General features: G+C 54.6%; 2 protein-coding genes across 2 annotated transcripts; both read left to right on the forward strand.

The window, feature by feature from the left end:
• Positions 1-228: 228 nt before the first annotated feature.
• GDI1 (GDP dissociation inhibitor 1) lies at positions 229-4,446 on the forward strand. Its single transcript, XM_049767055.1, has 11 exons — positions 229-371; positions 1,262-1,369; positions 1,454-1,553; positions 1,643-1,777; positions 1,960-2,158; positions 2,363-2,494; positions 2,699-2,798; positions 2,895-3,066; positions 3,159-3,303; positions 3,402-3,456; positions 3,547-4,446. The coding sequence occupies exons 1-11, from the start codon at positions 327-329 to the stop codon at positions 3,697-3,699; spliced, it is 1,344 nt and encodes a 447-aa protein (XP_049623012.1). The 5' UTR covers positions 229-326; the 3' UTR covers positions 3,700-4,446.
• Positions 4,447-4,592: 146 nt separating this feature from the next.
• FAM50A (family with sequence similarity 50 member A) lies at positions 4,593-10,942 on the forward strand. The gene is made up of 13 exons (XM_049767058.1): positions 4,593-4,822; positions 5,309-5,393; positions 5,682-5,781; positions 5,874-6,019; positions 6,893-6,969; positions 7,103-7,169; positions 7,446-7,507; positions 7,595-7,671; positions 7,746-7,800; positions 7,888-7,936; positions 8,023-8,093; positions 10,447-10,557; positions 10,652-10,942. Exons 1-13 carry the CDS (start codon positions 4,712-4,714, stop codon positions 10,658-10,660), a joined length of 1,020 nt encoding a protein of 339 aa, XP_049623015.1. The 5' UTR covers positions 4,593-4,711; the 3' UTR covers positions 10,661-10,942.
• Positions 10,943-14,183: the final 3,241 nt, after the last annotated feature.

Raw genomic sequence — 14,183 nt, forward strand, 5'->3', positions numbered from 1 at the left:
GACTGCCGCAGCGGCGCGCCCCCGACCCGCGGGACCGCGCGAGCCGAATTAAGCCCCACCGAACCCAACCTAGGTGGCGGGGCGTCCGCGGCTCCCGCGCACGGATCCAACAAGCCGCAGCACCGCCCGCGCCTTCCGCCCCGCGGCCGTTGGCCCTGGAGAGCGGCGCCCGGAGCCGCGCGGCGGCAGGGAGCGCAGGCGGACGACGGGGCGGGGCCGGGACTCTTTGACGCGGCGGAGGGGGCGGGCAGCGCGCCGCCATCTTTGGCCAGTGCGGCGGCGGCGGGGGAAGCAGGAGGAGGAGCCGCGCTGCAGCCGGCCGGACCATGGACGAGGAGTACGACGTGATCGTGCTGGGCACCGGCCTCACCGTAAGTGCAGCTGGGTCCTCCCTGGCCGCCGCCTCCACCGCTGCCCGCTGTGCCGCCTTCAATCCCTGGGGACTAAGCGGTGTCCACCCGGCCGTCGCTGCTCGCTGCCCATCGCCACCTCTATTCCCATCCCTATCCCCATCCCCATCTCTATCCCGTGGCTGGTGCCCGAGCCTCGATTCTCAGATCCCTCGATTCTCAGATCCCTCGACACCTAGCCCTCTTTCCCTTTCCCGATTTCCACCTGCACGGCTGGAAATCGAACCCGCTCCTATGCCCTCCCGCCGTGGCCGACCCCGCCCCCCGTATCCCGTGCCTGTCCGCCCCCCCCCCATCCCCGCGCCCACACCCCACGCCCGCCCAGTCTCCCAACCATCTTGCGCTAATTCCAGCGAGGATGCACTACCAGGGCCCTTATCTTGGCCTTTGGGTGGGGACAAGGGGCACCCTGGAATGTTCTAGAAGGTGCCGCAGTGGGTGCAGTGACCGCGTTCCCTCTACCCCACCCTGGTTGCCCAGGGAATATCTGCAGCCTTTGTCCTTGGCTGTTGATGGGCCCTCTGGAGCCTGTTTATCTTCCCTGCCCCCCTCCTAGAGTGCTCCCTGGAGGCTCAGCTCCCTTAGGCATCCAGAAGCCCCTCCTGCTTATCGGAAAACGTGGGGGGGGGGCTTCTGCCTTTGGAGGTGCCAGGGCCATGTTTTGCCTGCAGCACTGCGTAGATCGGTGCTGTCAGTCACCAGATGGCTGTCCCTGCGTCTGCTGAACAGATTCCCTCATCCCTCCATCCTTGTCACCCAGAAACTGTACACAGCTCACCTGGTCAGGTTGGGGTGGGGCTCCTAGGACCCCTGGATGGGTGACAGTGCAATCTGTCGCCACCCCCCCCCAGGAATGCATCCTGTCGGGGATCATGTCTGTGAACGGCAAGAAGGTGCTGCACATGGACCGGAACCCATACTATGGGGGCGAGAGCTCCTCCATCACACCCCTAGAGGAGGTGAGGCCCCCCTAACCGCTTGTACTCGGGTGCTCAAGAATGGCCGCGACTCCAGGGGCCTCTTTCTTTCCCTCCCGCTTGCAGCTGTATAAGCGTTTTCAGTTGGTGGAGGGCCCCCCTGAGGCCATGGGCCGGGGCCGGGACTGGAATGTGGACCTGATCCCCAAGTTCCTTATGGCCAATGGTGAGGGAGATGAAGAAGGTGGGGGTGCGGGGGTAGGCAATAGCAGAGGGAGTGGCCTAACATGGCTGCCTGGGCCCACACCCCTGCAGGGCAGCTGGTGAAGATGCTCCTATACACAGAGGTGACCCGCTACCTGGATTTCAAGGTGGTGGAGGGCAGCTTCGTCTACAAGGGGGGCAAGATATACAAAGTGCCATCCACTGAAACTGAAGCCTTGGCGTCCAGTGAGTGTGGGAGCCAGCTGTGTCCCTGCTGCTGGCTGGGAGGGGTACCCAGGTGAAGAGAGGGAGCTGTTTGAGGGGGGCTCTGTGCCTGTCCAGCCTTTTCAGACAGGGGGAATTGAATCCTGCAAGGATAAGGAGGAGAGGTAGCAGTGGCACAGAGCTCCCCACACGTGCCTCTGCAGATCTGATGGGCATGTTCGAGAAAAGGCGCTTCCGCAAGTTCCTGGTGTTCGTGGCTAACTTTGATGAGAATGACCCCAAGACCTTTGAGGGTGTCGACCCCCAAAACACCAGTATGCGTGACGTCTACCGGAAGTTTGACCTGGGCCAGGACGTCATTGACTTCACTGGCCACGCCCTGGCGCTCTACCGCACGGATGAGTTAGGGGAAGCATCCGTGCAGATGGTCCCTTGCCCAGCGGGCATCCTGTCCTTCCCACCCTGACCTGCCCTGCATCTCTCCTGTACTGAGCCAGCCTTCTGTCCCAATGCCAACCCAGTCCTTCCTGGGGCCATGTGGGTGGCGGGAAGGATGGTTGGGCACCTGCATAGTCTGGTCGTGAGTTGGGGGTGGTGTTCCCCCAGGTACCTGGACCAGCCCTGTCTTGAGACTATCAATCGCATCAAACTCTACAGCGAGTCCCTGGCCCGGTATGGCAAGAGCCCATATTTGTACCCACTCTATGGGCTTGGCGAGCTGCCTCAGGGCTTTGCCAGGTGAGAAGATGGCCTCAATGAGCACATGTTCAGGGAAGCGGGCTGCTGCCAGCCTATGTGATGGGCAGTTCGACTCTTTAGTCAGGCTGTGCCTGGCCAGCACCCAGAACCTGGGAACGTCCCATCAGGGCTTGCAAGGGCACATAGGAGCTATGCTGGGATGATCCTGAGAAGCCTCCTTATCTGTGCGTGATCTCTCCCCAGATTGAGTGCCATCTATGGGGGCACATACATGCTGAACAAGCCAGTGGATGATATCATCATGGAGAATGGCAAGGTGGTAGGAGTGAAGTCTGAGGGAGAGGTGAGCCTTTACCACGGCTTTTCTGTCGGCGGGTAGGTGGTCAATCCCAACCGTTGGGAGTGACCACACAGGCTGCGGCCGTTGGGGCTTCTATAGGTGGCACGCTGCAAGCAGCTGATCTGTGACCCCAGCTACATCCCGGACCGTGTGCGGAAGGCCGGCCAGGTCATCCGCATCATCTGCATCCTCAGCCACCCCATCAAGAACACCAATGACGCCAATTCCTGCCAGATCATCATCCCTCAGAACCAGCTCAATCGGAAGTCAGGTGGGCGTGCCTACCTTCACTTCCCCCAGTCTCATTGTAGCACCGTGGAGCCCTAGGGGTCAGATGGCTGGTAAGGTCCCTTTTCTTAGCAGATATCTACGTGTGCATGATTTCCTATGCACACAACGTGGCCGCGCAGGGCAAATACATCGCCATCACCAGCACCACTGTGGAGACCTCAGAACCAGAGAAGGAGGTGGAGCCAGCCCTGGAGCTGTTGGAACCAATTGACCAGAAGTGAGGCGCTGGCTTTCGGGTGGGCGGGCGGGCGGGCAGGTGGATGAGCAGTGACCTTGACAGTGAGGCTGGGGCCTTTGTGGCCCTCTGTCCTTCAGGTTCGTGGCCATCAGCGACTTATATGAGCCCATCGATGATGGTTCTGAGAGTCAGGTAAGCAGCCTGTCCCGGCTGTGGCTTCTGGTCACCTGTCCAGAGCCCCTGCCCAATTCATCCCGGGCCCCGGGCTATGGCTGTTTGCAGGTGTTCTGTTCCTGCTCATACGATGCCACCACACACTTTGAGACCACCTGCAATGACATCAAAGACATCTACAAGCGCATGGCAGGTTCTGCCTTTGACTTCGAGAACATGAAGCGCAAACAGAATGATGTCTTTGGAGAAGCTGACCAGTGATGGCAGACAACCCCCACCACCCCAGTCTGTCCTCTAGGGCACCCCTGTTTCCAGCATCCTCTGCTTCCCCAACTGCATTCCTGTTGCCCACCTCATTGACCCACTGACCAAATCCTTAACCTTAGCAATGATTTGGGTGATTGGGGGTGGGTAACATCTTTCTTGGCCCTTGGTTTCCCTTGTGCATGTCTCTTCCCTCCACTTTGGATTCTTCTGCTGTCTGGGAAGAATGTGGAGGAGAAGCTGACTGCTCCCTCTGCCGCTGTGACTCCCCCAACTCGAGTGGCCTTTGGAGATGCTCCTGCTTCCACCCCCACCAGCTCCCTCCTGTGTTGGAGAGAAGGGTCCCACCCAGCACAAAGTTGCATCCCCTTCCCCATAATTTATTCTAATTTATTAACTTTGGCCTGCCCCAGACTGAGTGGGAACCCCCTCACCTAGGTGGGCCTGTCTGGTGCTGGTGAGCCTGAGGGGCAGAGGGTTGGGGGTTGGCCCCCCTAGAGCTTGCTCTTGCCGTTTTTTGTTTTTGTCTTGGTGTTTTGTGTCCTCCGGTCCTTGCTGAGTGAAGAGACAAGAGACAGGAGCAAAACGGAAGGAGGTGGAAACATGGATCCACCCTGTGGCCCCAGCCAGCCCTCCCTTTCCTTTAGTTGTGGGAACCCCTTAACTTGCAAAGAGAATGTGTCCCTTCCCCAACCTCTAGTGTATTTCACGGAAAACATCGCCCAATAAAGTCTTCAAACCTGTGCCCAGATGCCCACTTCTTTGCCCGCCCTACCTGGACTTGGGGGTGGGAGCTGGTTTAGTTGTGGAGGAAATGGGAGGGTCCAGGGGCGGGGCGCCAAGGTTCGTCCGGGAAACGGGCGGGGCCGGTGAGTCACGTGGCGGGGGCGGGGCCTGGGCGGCCGGCGTCACCGCGCGTGCGTCAGCTGACTAAGAGGCCGAGGCCGCCTTTGCTGCCGCACCTTCGGCGTTTGTCCTGCTTGTTGCCGCTGTTGCTGTCGCCGCCACCATGGCTCAGTACAAGGGAGCCGCGAGTGAGGCAGGCCGCGCCATGCACCTCATGAAGAAGAGGGAGAAACAGCGCGAGCAGATGGAGCAGATGAAGCAGCGGATCGCTGAGGTGCGACCCGGGCGCCCGCCAAACAGGCACGCCCCGAGCCCCCTTGCACCGCCCAGGCCATCGCGAGGCATCGCGCCGCCCTGGGGTGCATGCCCCCCTCCCGGGCTGTAGGCTCTCAGTCTGTGCTCGCTGGTGACACGGGAGCCCCCTGGCGGCCACAAAGAACCCCTGAGAATGTCAGGAAAGTGCCCAGCCTGGGTCTCCGTGCCACTTGGGTCTCGAGCACGTACTTGAGGTGCCTGGCAGAGAGCAAGGTCCCTGCCGAAGCGCGTGTAACCGGTTATGGGGCTCCAGGAAGCAGTGCACCCCAAGCGACACCCCCTCACCTGGCCCTTGTGCCCGAGCCATTCAGACTAATGGCCCATAACTTGGCCAGATGCAGTGACAGTACCTCCCCCCAGGAACCAGAGAGCTCAGATGTCAGGGGAAGCCTTAGTGGGGTGCGTCCTGGGGAGACCCCTGCCCACACTGCTGCCCCGCCCCCAGGAGAACATCATGAAGGCCAACATAGACAAGAAATTCTCAGCACACTACGATGCCGTGGAGGCTGAGCTCAAGTCCAGCACTGTGGGTGAGTGGAGATCCCATCCCCTCCCAGATGTGGCACCTGCTGCCAGATCACTCTTTTTTTTTGTTTTTGGTTTTTGAGCCACACCCGGCGATGCTCAGGGAATACTCCTGGCTGTCTGCTCAGAAATAGCTCCTGGCAGGCACGGGGAACCATATGGGACACCGGGATTCGAACCAACTACCTTAGGTCCTGGATCGGCTACTTGCAAGACAAATGCCGCTGTGCTATCTCTCCGGGCCCGCCAGATCACTCTTAACTGTGCTCCCCCCCCCCCCCCCCGCCTCGCAGGCCTCGTCACCCTCAATGACATGAAGGCTAAGCAGGAGGCGCTGGTGAAGGAGCGAGAGAAGCAGCTGGCCAAGAAGGAGCAGTCAAAGGAGTTGCAGCTGTGAGTACAACTTAGGCCCCTCACTGGGGGATTCTCCAGGCTAAGTACTGGGGTCTCAGGGTTGCAGCCTTTGATGACCTGTATCTTGGCAGGAAACTGGAGAAGCTTCGAGAAAAGGAGCGGAAGAAGGAGGCCAAAAGGAAGATTTCCAGCCTCTCCTTCACCCTGGAGGATGAGGAAGAAGCTGGCGAGGAGGAAGTGGAGGTGGTGGCTCTAGATGATGAGGAACTGGAGAGAGGTGAGGGCGAGCTTGGGTACCCTGTGGCAGTTCCTTCTGCTTTGTTCATGCCCAGCTGAGCCTGTACCCTGCACAGAAGGGTGTCCCTCAGTGGGCCTGCTGTTGGAGGCAGGCTGGTGCTCACGCAGGCTTTAGAAGCAGCCCTGCCTTCTGTCGGAGTCTTCAAGGATGAGGCTCAGAGAGGGACATGGACTAGACCCTGACTGCTGAAAACATGTCAAAATCAGCCCCAGTCAAATGCTCCTTGAGACATGGACTTCTGCCCCACCACACATTCCCAGGTCCCCAGGTCCTATTTGATCCATGTCAGCTTGAATTGGCTGTGTCCCAGGGTAGTAATTGCATTGGTCCTTTAGGAGAGGAGGCTTTCATGAGCAGCTGGAGAAGTGGGGTTTGGGGGTGCACAATTGTAGCTGGGAGGACCAGAGAAGACCTGATTGAGGGCTCGAGGAATTGGAAATAGTGGGATAGCCAGGGACCAGCCTGAATTGCAAGAAATGGAGGTGCAGAATCTGGCTGAGTCCCCCCACCCATAGGGATAAAGTCTGGGCCACACTTCAGGCTCCCGAGGAAGGCAGTGCAACTTGATTCTTTGTGAGTGTCAACTTTTGAGTACTTGGTTTGGATCCTAAGAGCTCTGGCCAGCTCTCCTCAGTCTTGGAGCTTGGAAGGTTTAATGTGGTAGGCCCCCACTTGGGACCTTCTGGGGCTTTTTAGGTTTCTTTTGCAGCCATACCAGCAGTGCTTAGGGATCAGCCCTGGCAGTGTCTAGGGATACTCTAGGCTGCTAGGGATGGAACTGGGTTGACTGCATGCCAGGTAAATGCCCTTCCTGCTGGATGATGTGAAGCTGATGGCAGGCTGACCTTTCAGAAATGGCTACCAAGAAGAGGAAACTGGGGAAGAACCCAGATGTGGATACAAGCTTCTTGCCTGACAGAGACCGTGAGGTAAAGGCAGCCAACCCTGCCCTGGCCTTCTGTGCCCCTTCACTGCAGCCTGTCCTGGCCATGGCTACACCCCAACAGAGAATAGGGCTCAGAGCATCCCCCTGCGTGCCCATGATACCCCTCCGTCTCCCAGGAGGAGGAGAACCGGCTCCGGGAAGAACTGCGGCAGGAGTGGGAAGCCAAACAGGAGAAGATCAAGAGTGAGTCCTTGGGACTGGAATGAGATAACATAGCGGGTAGGTTGTTTGCCTTGCATGCAGCCAACCTGGGTTCGATTCCCAGCATCCCATATGTTCCCCTGAGTCTGCCAGGTGTGATTTCTGAGCACAGAGTCAGGAGTAACCTCTGAGCACTACTGGGTGTGGCCTAAAAACAAAAACAGAAAAAGAGTGAGTCCTGGTGGGCTACTGGGTGCTGGGCAGTATCAGGCTTGGGGCTGTGCTCAGACTGGAGCCAGAGGCATTTGTGACTTGCAGGCGAGGAGATTGAAATTACCTTCAGTTACTGGGATGGCTCGGGGCACCGGCGCACTGTGAAGGTCTGTGCTGGAGACCTGGGGGGAGAGAAGGGAGGGCCACTGCCTCAGACAGCCTTGCCCTAGCTGCCCTTGTGCCCTTGTATATAGATGAAGAAGGGGAACACGATGCAGCAGTTCCTGCAGAAAGCACTGGAAATCCTGCGTAAGGACTTCAGTGAGCTCAGGTGCGGCCATGGGCCACAGAGGGCTGTGGGCCAGAACCTCTGCAGGAGTAAACCCCTTCCTGTGTGTTCCCCAGGTCAGCAGGGGTGGAGCAGCTCATGTACATCAAGGAGGACCTCATCATCCCCCATGTGAGTGCTGCCCTTGGGCCTAGGGGCACAGGGAGGGCTGGGGCACTGGCAAATGGAAAAGCCTGTTGCTTTCTGCCTGGCCCCTAGCACCACAGCTTCTATGACTTCATTGTCACCAAAGCACGTGGGAAGAGCGGTAAGTGCCCACCCGGCCCTCCCCCACACATATCCCTAGTGTTCCCAGGGCCCTATGGGTGACCAGAGGCCTGTGTCTGCCCACAGGGCCACTCTTTAATTTCGACGTTCATGACGATGTCCGGCTGCTGAGCGACGCCACTGTGGAGAAGGATGAGGTGCGGGGCACCAGGCATGGGCAGGGGTGTGGGCAGGGGTGCAAGCTCTGAGCCCCTCACCCCCTTCTTTTTTATAAGTTTATTTAAAGAAAATGTATCACATAGTTGATCTAACTGATCATAATACATTTGTTTCAGGGTGACAGAAAGCAAAGTCATTAAAAAATAGAAAGAAATTAGAAAATAAAAAAATTGGAAAAAGAAGAGAGTTCATTAGCAATATTCATGAAAATTGTTGTGTCACCAATAAAGTAGTTAATACAATAGCTAAAGGTTTAGAACACTCTTTTATTATTTTTATATATATATTTTTTTTTGGTTTTTGGGCCACACCCGGCGGTGCTCAGGGGTTACTCCTGGCTGTCTGTTCAGAAATAGCTCCTGGCAAGCACGGGGAACCATATGGGACACCGGGATTCGAACCAACGACCTTTGGTCCTGGATCGGCTGCTTGCAAGGCAAACGCCGCTGTGCTATCTCTCCGGGCCCATTATTTTTTATATTTATTTATTTATTCATTCATTTATTTATTCATTCATTCATTTATTTATTTATTTATTTGGTTTTTGGGCCACACCTGTTTGATGCTCAGGGGTTACTCCTGGCTATGTGCTCAGAAATCACTCCTGGCTTGGGGGGACCATATGGGACGCTGGGGGATCGAACTGCGGTCCATCCTACACTAGCGCTTGCAAGGCAGACACCTTACCTCTAGCGCCACCTTCCCGGCCCCGCTCTTTTTTATTTTTTTAAAGATAGGAGATACACTAAAAATTATGTGTGTTTGTGGCAATTGTTTGCATAGGCACAGCAAAATATGGAAGAAATTGGGAGGAAAAACCTTTGGCCTAAAAACAGGGAGACCTTACCCCTGAAATATTTTGGCATAAGACCAACTCCAAGCTCTAGGTATACTATGTTGTCCAACCCCTTAGTCATTCTCAGTGGTCCCAGAAACAGCTCTTCACCATCACAGTTGTTGCTGTCAGGTTTTTGTAGTTACAGATCCTGGTTTCTGTACAGGTCCTATGTCGATGTCTGGGTAGTGTGTAGCATCTTCTGGTTTTATCTCACCATTAGGTAGCATTGCAAAGAATTCTGCCCTGAAAGCAGACTATTGCGGTTCCTAGGTTGTCAGGGTGTCATAAGAACCGTTTTTGGGGGGGGCAGAGAGATAGCATGGAGGTAAGGCATTTGCCTTTCATGCAGAAGGACGGTGGTTCAAATCCCAGCATCCCATATGATCCCCCCGTGCCTGCCAGGGGCGATTTCTGAGCATAGAGCCAGGAGTAACCCCTGAGCGCTGCCGGGTATGACCTAAACCCCCCCCCCCAAAAAAAGACCGTTTTTGGAGCAAGTCAGTACCATGGTGGTAGTGGGGCCTTCCTTGGTAAAGTTTTTATTCCTGGTGATGGTGTAGGAGACCATGTTTGTCCATAGTTCAGTGGTGAATGGTCAAAGTCTGATCAACTGAAGTCAAGACACTATGCCAAGTATTCAGGATGTAAGATCTCACTACAGTATAAAATGTTGTGTTCTTATCTCTATTAGATAAGGACTTATTTGTATATGTAAACTACCCATTTTAATGTGCCTAAGCAAACAGAAACAATGCCACAAGATATTACTGGTGCATGTGTGGGCCAAAGTATCAAGACCAACAATCCCATAACCTTTTTCTTACATGACCTCTAAACAAAGACATGTCTACTATAATTCTCTACTAAATAGATCCCGAGAATGGGGGAAATTGCCGCTACATAAGAAGATATTTGATAATAGGTTATGCCTATTAAAGGAATGTATCTAAAGAGATACTCAAAGGGAATTTGTATGTCCTCTTTTTTTTTTTGGTTTTTGGGCCACACCCGACAGTGCTCAGGGGTTACTCCTGGCTGTCTTCTCAGAAATAGCTCCTGGCAGGCACGGGGGACCATATGGGATACCAGGATTCGAACCAACCACCTTTTGGTCCTGGATCAGCTGCTTGCAAGGCAAACGCCGCTGTGCTATCTCTCTGGGCCCAAGTTTTTTTCTTTTAAATTTTTTGAAATAGGCGGGGAAGGGGTAAGATCCAGAGCGCAGCTTCAGCCTGTGATTTGGTTTTGTGGAGTCTAGGGAAGATGGCTCCCAGCAGTCACATATCAGGAAATATCCTCAAGCAGTGGACTTCTCAGGCCCCGAATCTGATAGCAAGCAAAAGTTCACGGTGAAGGGAGGTGAAAGAAGAGGGTCTGCCAAGAGCAAATCAATAGTAGTTGAGAGTCGGTTTCTTTTCATGCTGAGAATCTATCTTTTCACTTTGGGAGCTGGTTGGCATGTGGCTGGGCCCTCACACTCCTTCTGTTTGCAGTCACATGCTGGGAAGGTGGTGCTGAGGAGCTGGTATGAGAAGAACAAGCACATCTTTCCTGCCAGCCGCTGGGAGCCCTATGATCCTGAGAAGAAGTGGGATAAGTACACGGTGAGGACCTCTGGGGGTTGCTGGGCTGAGCTGGTGCACCTGGTGGCAGACAGACAGTGAACCAGCCCTTGTCTGTCCTCTCTCCTTGTGGCAGATCCGGTGAGCAGGCACTGCTCTCGATGTCACTACCAACTCCAGGATTTGGAATGCTGTTTGATGGACTAGGCCTCTCCCAGCCCCATGCCCACATGCAGCACCCCTTTGCAGCTGGCACGTTTCAGCAGCCAAACTTTTATATGATGTGATTGAAATCAACTCCAGACACAGCTCTCAGCTGCTTGAAAAAGTGTGAGGTTCCTGGCTGCTGCACCCTGTTAGCTGACCTATTCACCCCTGCCACCCTCTACCCAACCTGGCTGGTCATTGCTGATAAATAAAATCTGACTGTCTTCAGTCTCAGTGCTTGCTGTCCCTCTGTATCCACTGCTTGCCACAGGGGTAGCTCCTAAGGCTGCCTTGGTTGCAGTGAATATCCACTCTGCCCCCACCCTGGCTTAGGGACGCCTGCTGATCCCTGGCCATGCCTGACCATGTTCAAATCAGTGGTGCCAGCAGCTACGGTGTGCCAAGACCTGATTAGCAGCCAGCAGCTATGTGCTGGGTTTCCCTAGCCCTATGTCATGTGGGGTCACAGGAAGGGGGAGGCCAGAGCTCCCTGAGGCCAACAGGGAGGCAGGGCTGGGCCTGATGCTGGTCCCTGGAGGTCCTGAATGGGCCTTTTGTTGCTTTCTAGCAACCCTGCAGGGGATGGTCTGGCCTTTGGGATCAGTTCCCCATCTGAGAAGCCACAGAAGGGCAGAGCCTTCAGCCATCTTTGCTATGGCTCATCTTCCAATGGGATGCAGGAAAATAGCAGCTCTTGAGTTCAGCAGGATTGGTTGGTGTGAAAGAGCCAAGTTAGCATTCAAGGTATGCTTGCAGAGACATGAGACAGATCTAAAGCCTAGTGCTTGCATTTGACCCAGGTTCAGTCCCTGGTAGGGGACTCCCAAGTCCTGCCTGCAGTGATCCCTGAGCACAGAATCAGGAATAAGTTCCACGCACCAATTGGTGTGCCCACCCTAAAGGTCCTTTCATATTTGTTTTGGTTTTGTTTTGTTTTGTTTTGGGGCCACACCCGGTGATGCTCAGGGGTTACTCCTGGCTATGTGCTCAGAAGTCGCTCCTGGCTTGGGGCACCATATGGTGCACCAGGGGATCAAACCGTGATCCATCCTAGGCTAGCGCAGGCAAGGCAGGCACCTTACCTCTAGCGCCACCGCCCGGCCCCGTCCTTTCATATTTTTGGTGAAAAAAATCATTTCAACTTCTCCATCACCACACAAAATATTTTTATTTCGTGTGTTGTTGGGCACACCCAGATCAAAGATCACACCTGCTGGGCTTGGGGGATTGTCAGCTCTGTGCAAGACAAACACCCTGCCTGTTCTTCTCTCTCCACCCCCCAGCATCTTTTTATTATTTTTTTTGGTATTTGGGTCACACCTGGGAGCACTCAGGAGTTAATCCTGGCTCTGAGCTCAGAAATTGTTCCTGGCAGGCTCAAAGGACCATATGGGATGCTGGGGATCGAACCTGGGTCCATCCCAGGTTGCAAACACCCTACTGCCATGCTATCACTCCAGCCCTCGTTCTGTTTTTTTGGTTTTTGGGTCACACCCAGCGGTGCTCAGGGGTAATCCTGGCTGTCTGCTCATAAATAGCTCCTGGCAGGCACAGGGGACCATATGGGACACCGGGATTCGAACCAACCACCTTTGGTCCTGGATTGGCTGCTTGCAAGGCAAACGCCGCTGTGCTATCTCTCGGGGCCCCCTCGGCCTGTTTTTAAAACTGAATTTCTTTGGAGGTATCTGGTACTTGACTGAGTAAGCACAATGGCCAGGTGTGCAGGTGCACCTGAGCATCAAAGCAGCAGAAGGCCAGGGCAAGTCCAGGTCCATCTGTCATGGAGCTGGAAAGGCTCAACCTTTCTGGCACCTCATGGTCACCAAGCACCAAGCCAAAAGGATACCCTGAGCTCCATCAACCAAAATAAAAGTATGCCAGGGCTGGAGAGAGATTCCAGCAAGACATTTGTCAGGCACGAGGATGTTGCTGAGAACCTGGTTAATCCCTGACACCTGGGTTAGCTGGATTTGGTAAAAAAAAAAAATTAGTGGGGCCAGAGAGATAGCATGGAGGTAAGGCATTTGCCTTTCATGCAGAAGGTCATTGGTTCGAATCCCAGAGTCCCGTATGGTCCCCCATGCCTGCCAGGAGCAATTTCTGAGCATGGAGCCAGGAATGATCCCTGAGCACTGCCGGATGTGACTGAAAAACCACACACACAAAAAAAATTAGTGTATTTTGTATTTTATATGAATAACTAAGTTAGAAGGAAAAGGAAAAGGGGTGTATGTGGAAAAGGGCATTTGTGAAACTGTGAGTTCCATGTCTGGAAAAAGGAAGGAAGGAAGGGAGGGAGGGAGGGAGGGAGGGAGGGAGGGAAAGGGTAGTGGGAAGAAAAGGAGGAAGGGAAGGAAGAAAAGGCAGGAGGGCCCGGAGAGATAGCATAGTGGCGTTTGCCTTGTAAGCAGCCGATCCAGGACCAAAGGTGGTTGGTTCGAATCCCGGTGTCCCATATGGTCCCCTGTGCCTGCCAGGAGCTATTTATGAGCAGGCAGCCAGGAGTTATTTCTGAGCAGACAGCCAGGAGTGACCCCTGAGCACTGCTGGGTGTGGCCCAAAAACCAAAAAGAAAGAAAAGGCAGGAAAGGAGGAAGGAGTGAAAGGAGGGATGCAAGGGAGAAAAGGAAGGGAGGGATGGAGGAAGGAGAGGGAGAGAAGGGAGGGAAAGAACAAGAAGGATGGAGGGAGGAGAGGGAGGGAAGCAAGTATCAGAGTACCAGCCAATCCCAGCTTGTACTGGGCAATTTGCCTCTTCTGGAGAAGAGGCAGACAGTGCTCCTGCCACTGTGAGCCAGGGAGTTGTGCAGTACATTGTGTGCCAGGGAGTTGTGCAGTACATTGTGTGCATTGACAGCTGTTTTTCCACAAGTGCACATATGAGGTCATACAACATACATGCATACACCCTTGATCATCCCCAGACATGTAGTGGTCAATCTTGCTCTCCCTAGGTGGAGCAGGACTCCTTGGAGCTACAGAGGGACCCTAGGTACAGTCATAATGAACATCATAAGTAAACAGGCAGAGCAATACCATGGCTGTAGGGGAAGTCAACCCAGATTCTATCTCTACCACCATATATGGTCTCCCCAGACTTTGCAGAGCCTTATGAGTATGGCCCCCAAGTCAAAAACAATTCAGTGCTGACCAAGCTCACAGAGCCTTTTAGTGGACTGGCTGAGCTCACTGTGCTGGTAGCCAGGCACTGCATTCCATGACTCTGATACCATAGGCGACACCCACAAACCTCTGATCACCACCACAAATTAGCCCCCAAACCCAATTTCCTAAAGAGACTAAGCAGATGGAAGTCCTGGTCCCTGTAGCTACACAGTCACAGAGTGTTGAGAGGAGGCCATGGATCCAGATGCTTCCTGAGTGCCAAACTCTTCCAGACACTTCCTTCAATGTGTAGGGGCCATCAGAGGACCCTCCCCTGGTGAAAAGGGAGGCAA

Source organism: Suncus etruscus, chromosome X (genome assembly GCF_024139225.1).
Source record: "Suncus etruscus isolate mSunEtr1 chromosome X, mSunEtr1.pri.cur, whole genome shotgun sequence".
NCBI lineage: Eukaryota > Metazoa > Chordata > Mammalia > Eulipotyphla > Soricidae > Suncus > Suncus etruscus.